Here is a 6,000-nt window from a genome sequence, read left to right on the forward strand (position 1 = left end):
ATGTGTTTTGGCATCATTTGTTGTTTGGCACATTTCAATGTTGTTTTTCATTCATCATGTTACAATGAGATTTATTGTTCGTCACAATTGCGATGGCATTTATTGTTTGTGTTGTTTTATTTTTTTTATTGTTCATCACATTATGATGTTAGTTATTGTTCATCACATTACAATGACATTTATTGCTAGTGACATTGTGATGGCATTTTTCACTCATCACATTATGAAATTTTTGTTGTTCATCACATTGTGACATTGTTTGTTATTCATCACATTGTGACATTGCTTGTTGTTCATCACCTTGCAATTAAGTTTGTGATTTGTCACACTATGACATCCATGTTAACCATGGTTAGCGATCTTAACCATGTTGACCATGATTTACCCTGATTAACCATAATCAACCATGTTGACCATGTAGACTATTATTAACCATGGTTTAGCCATGTTTGACCTTAGTTAAATATGCTTTGGTATCTTGACTATGCTGACCGCATATGGCCATCTTGTTGTCAATCATTGACTATGCTCAACCATATATGACCATGGTTGATTATGTTTGACTTCCATCAACCAAGGGAAGATCATGGATGACCATGTGCCTCAATGGTTTTGTTTGTCGCATTGCAACATCATTTTTTTGTCCAATTGTAGTGATGTTTGATGTTCATCACATTATGATGTCATTTTTTATGTGTCACATTATGACAAAGTTTGTTGTTCATCACAGTTTGATGTTGTTTATAGTTTGTCACATTTACATTTTTGTTTGGCACATTGCGACGTCATTTATTGATTGTGAGTTGCGATGATGCTTATTATTTGCCACATTATAACATTATTCGTCACATTGCACTGATGTTGGTTGTTCGTCACAATGTAAATACGTTTATTATTCATCATGTTGCAATGATGTTTGTTTTTTATCACATTGCGATGTTGTTCATCACATTGTGATGATGTTTATTGTCCATCACATTCTGATGATATATGTTGTTTGTCACATTATGATTTTTTTCTTTGTTTGTGACATTGCAATATTGTTTCGTATCCATTATGTTGCAACGATGTTTGTTGTTCATCATATTACAATGCCAATTTTTGTTCAACACATTGCGATGATTTCAACATTGCAAACAATATTAAAGTTATTAAGGTTATATTGTGACATTGTTTTTTGTTTATCACATTGCAACATCATTTTTGTCATTTGACGTTTGTTGTTCATCACATTATGATATTGTTTATTTTTCATCACATTTTGTAATTCATGTTGACCATGGTTAGTCATCTTAACCATCCTGACCATGGTTGACCATGGTTGACCATAGTTAAACCATAGTCAACCATGTAGATCATTATTGGCCATGGTTTAGCCATCTTTGACCTTGATTGAACATGGTTGGACATCTTGACTACGTTGACCACATATGGCCACCTTGTTATCAACGGTTAACTATGCTCGATTCCAAGACCATGTTTGACCTCAGTTAACCAAGGGAAGGTCATGGTTGACCATGGCTCTCGATTATTTTGTTTTTTGTATTTCAATATCAATTTTTTGTCCAATTTTGATGATGTTTTGAAGTTCATCACATTATGATGCCATTTTTTCTGTCATGTTGTGACGAAGTTTATTGTTCATCACATTGTAATATTGTTTATTGTTCATCACATTGCAATAACGTTTATTGTTCATCACATTAACATCATTTGTTGTTTGGCGCACTACAACATTGTTTTTTATTAGCCCTATTGTAATGATATTTATTGTTTGTCACCTTACGAAATTGTTCCTCACATTGCAATGACATTTATTGTTTGTCACATTGCGATGTTGATTGTTGTTCATCACATTGGGATGATGTTTATTATTCATCATATTGTCACCTTATTTGTTGTTTGTCACATTGTGACATTATTTGTTGTCTATCATATTGCAATGTTGTTTGTTGGTCATCGCATTGCAATGATGTTTTTTCTTGACCATATTGTAATTTTTTTTGTTGTTCATCACATTGCGATGTAATTTGTTGTTCAATGGATTGCGATGTGATTCACATTGTGAACAATATAAAGTGTAATATTAAAGTTATAGTACTAAGTTATAATACAATTTGAAATGTTACATTAAAAATTAAAAATTGAAACACTTAAAATATATTAACATTAAAATTATATCAAGTATTAAAAATTAAATTTATTATGTAAAGTTATTTAAGTTAAGTTTATTAGATTTAATGGCTATATTAATGTCTATGTCCACATTGTCTATGGACATGATGTCTGTAGTTGATTATGGCTAAACATGACATCCGTCTTGACTATCCCTAACTATAGTTGACTTTTGTTGACTATGGTTAAGTAATAGATATATAATTTCCAAAACATGATACCCATGTTGACTATAGTTTACTACAATTGCCTTTTGTTGTTAATGGTTGACTTTTGTTGACTATGGTGGACTTTTCTTTGACTCCATTTGAATAATGTACACATAATTTCCAAACAATGATGCCCATGTTGACTATGGTTTACTTTTGTTGACTAATGTACGTATAATTTCCAAGATATGATGCCCATGTTGACTATGGTTGTCTTTTTTTTACAATGGTTGTATAATTTCCAAAACATTATGTTCATGTTGACTACGGTTGACTAATGTACATATAATTTCCAAAACATGAGACCCATGTTGACTTTTCTTGATTATATTTTTTTCTTTTTTTTCTTTTTGTATCTAGAGGAATCGACAACTAGGCCAGTCTCGTACTCACATGTCATGTGGTCGATTCTAATTGCTACCACTATAATTTTTAGGTGCCTAAATACTCCCCTTTCACAAACATAGGAAAATCGAGAGGATTTGATCATATAAACTTTTGCTACATAATACTTTATCATCACGACTATCACCAATTAAACTACCCCATAAACTTTTTGTATACTATAATAGGTATCATTTCAAAATAAAAAATAATTATTTCAGATAATAACAATAATGTAATCTACTTTAATGATCTATACATAATTACTTCACAATTTATATTAGATTACTTATTATATTTTAAACATGATATTTGTTGATATTATATTATTATGCGTGGCTCCGACATGTATTATGCATTTAATTTGAGTCTGATCACCTATTATTTTGGTCAAACGTATTATATAATTTTAAATTTAAGAAAGTTTAACTTCACAAGTTATTTTTATATTTATTGCAAACATTTTTATTAGTATTTATCTTTAATCCTATTGGCTATAACTTTAAAGATGTTATTGAGGCATGCTTCATAACTTTAAAGATGTTATTGAGGCATGCTTCATAATTTGTCGTAGAATATAACCTTTAGTTACTATATAACCTTTATTTATTATATATTAATATAATAAATTTTATAAAAATAAAATTAATGTATATATAAACCATAATGATTCCCTAAATAATACATAAAGTTTATACACTGAAACAAAGATATATTTATCATTTAGATACAATTTGAAACTATATAAACCAAATAACTGAAAGTCAAGACAAAGTAATACTTGATTTTAATATTAATTTTTGAATCTTAATGTTTATATATGGTCTTTGTACAATTTGGTGCTGCTACAACGACATTATAAAGGTGCAATCAAGAGTCAGCGTCACATTAAAATATTTTAATATTGGTTTCCACACCCATAGGTCATTGCCAATACAACAAAACAAATTTTTTTAATATTGGTTTCCACACCCACCAGTCAACATATCATAAAACATCAACTACCAACCATTAATTGTAAAATGAATTCGATCGTGATTCGTAATAGTCGTATGGTATGGTTTGCGCATCTAACCCGAAAATTATCAGAGCAAGAAAATGACGTAAAGTCAACCAAATTCGATTTTTGATAGCAAAATATAGTAAATCAAACCTATTTGATTCTACCAACTCCGTGATTTAACTTATAATAATAAACACCAATAACTTTAACTAATTTCTAATCTCTCAAAAATAAAATACTAAATATACTATTGTCCCATATGACTTGAAGGTTGATTCACTTTGCACATTTATATGGTTGTTTAATTGTACTTGTTGGGTTACAATCGGTGGATTTAAAAGGCTGGTTATAAAATTTTGTACACCGTTGGTAAGTGTTTTATGTGTTTATAAAAACCGAAGAAATTGTTCACCCACTATCTATCCATAGTATCAAAATTGAAATTGTCATGGCCTTTGGTTCATTATAAAAGGATATAAAATTATTTTTCATATAAATGAAAATTAATATTAAAAATGGCTTGAGAATAAAGAAAATTTATATAAGATTTTGTATTTTTATTATTTTTTCTCAGAATTATATTTATATATATTTATTTGTACTCAATTTTTTAAAAAATTATTATAATTTTGGTTTAATACAATTTTATTTGTATAGAGTTTAGGTAGACATGTATTACTTATTGAAGTTACAATTTAATAATGGGTATGTGTGAATTCATTTTTATTACTCAAAGAAGAGTTATTGCAAATTGAATTAATTCTTATGATTTATTTTCCTATTTGGATTTACTATAAGTTTTTATGATCTATTTTGTTGTTCGGATTTACCAACTATCATCTTATGTGACTATATAGTCTTCTCCTACATGGTAAAGATTGATCTTAGAATCTAGATGTAATTTCATTTGATTCATTTGATAAGTATAATAACTCAATTGATTTCATGCATGTGACTTTTCTTTGTAAATTATGTTATGTGCAAGTTGTTTTATACAAATGTGAAATGCAATGCTAGAGTGCCCAGATTAATTTAGCTGTTGCTGAGGGAAGGTGTAGACCGATTAAGATGTGCAAGAACATTACTCTATCCCACAATCTTTTTGTTGATGACATCTTAATTTTTGCAATGCTGTGCAAATCTACATGGGCCTGTTTATATGTGATTTTTCAGAAATTTCAATCAGCCACGACCTTGACCATTAATAAAGGGAAATCTGTGCTACATCATAATGAAACTAATCTTGCAATAGCACAATGGATAGCAGATCGTTTTGGTATAAATCTCGCGCTGATAAGGGATGGCTTCACATATTTGGGGTTCCGCTTAAAAGCAAAAGGGTACTGCATTCGAGACTGGAATTGGCTAATCGACCGCTTCTACAACAAAATTTCATGCTGGGAAATGCGTTTTCTTTCTCTGGCAGGTAGATTTATTTTGGTTCAGGCAGTGCTTTCCCAGCTAGCGGTTTATTGGAGTCACCTTTTTCTTCTGCCGGCATCCGTCTCCAAAAAAATGAAGTCCTTGGCTGCAAACTTCATGTGGGGCGGTCGCACTTACCAGTCTAAGTTCCACCTTGTGAAGATGGATTCCATCACTAGACCGAGGAAGACCGGCGGTTGGGGCCTTCTGCACATGAAGTATTTTGGTAAAGCGCTCCTTTTCAAATCTCTCCTCAGAGGCATATATGGCAAAAATCCATGGAGCACCTTCATCAATCAGAAATATCTCAAAGGTCGGAATATATCATACTGGTACAGGAGATCAACTTTAGGCATCAGAACTGGCTCCACAATTTGGCTGTGTTTCAGGAAGTTACAGTCTTTTTTCATGGAGAATTTGAGATGGTCAATCTTTTCTGGCGAAGGCGTTCTCATTGGTATCGACCCCACTCAGCATAAGCTTGAATCCATGATTCTCCCAGCTTTACTTTCCTTCTTCCACTCAAAGGGCCTTTTCACCTAGAATAAACTTATAGATTCGTGGTCCTCGCAGAAGCCAATCTGGAAAAATGAAATACAATTAGCTTTACCCCCTCCCCTCTGCCCCTTATGGCTTTCTGCTACCAACAGCTTCTCAAACAAAGGATTCGTTCAATCTGGTACAAAGGACGAATTGTTTTGGTCTTTTGAGAACCCTCCCTACCTGTTACTGTCAGAAACCTCTATTCTCTCCTCTCATCCGACCTTCCGCTATCTTCCCCTACCTTTCCCACCAAACTCTGGAAAG

At 31.6% G+C, this 6,000-nt stretch overlaps 1 protein-coding gene across 1 annotated transcript in view; it reads left to right on the plus strand.

Moving 5' to 3' along the window:
• The window catches only part of LOC149238865 (uncharacterized), a 47,150-nt gene extending 41,414 nt beyond the window's left edge, over window positions 1-5,736 (plus strand). The window contains exon 3 of the mRNA XM_089369688.1: window positions 4,945-5,736. Coding sequence (XP_089225814.1) covers window positions 4,945-5,736 — 792 coding nt within the window. The remainder of the gene's footprint in view (window positions 1-4,944) is intronic.
• The last annotated feature ends 264 nt before the right edge of the window (window positions 5,737-6,000 follow it).

Source organism: Pinus tabuliformis, chromosome 8 (assembly GCF_031772625.1).
Source record: "Pinus tabuliformis cultivar Carrire ecotype Pingquan chromosome 8, CPIR1, whole genome shotgun sequence".
NCBI classification, from domain to species: domain Eukaryota; kingdom Viridiplantae; phylum Streptophyta; class Pinopsida; order Pinales; family Pinaceae; genus Pinus; species Pinus tabuliformis.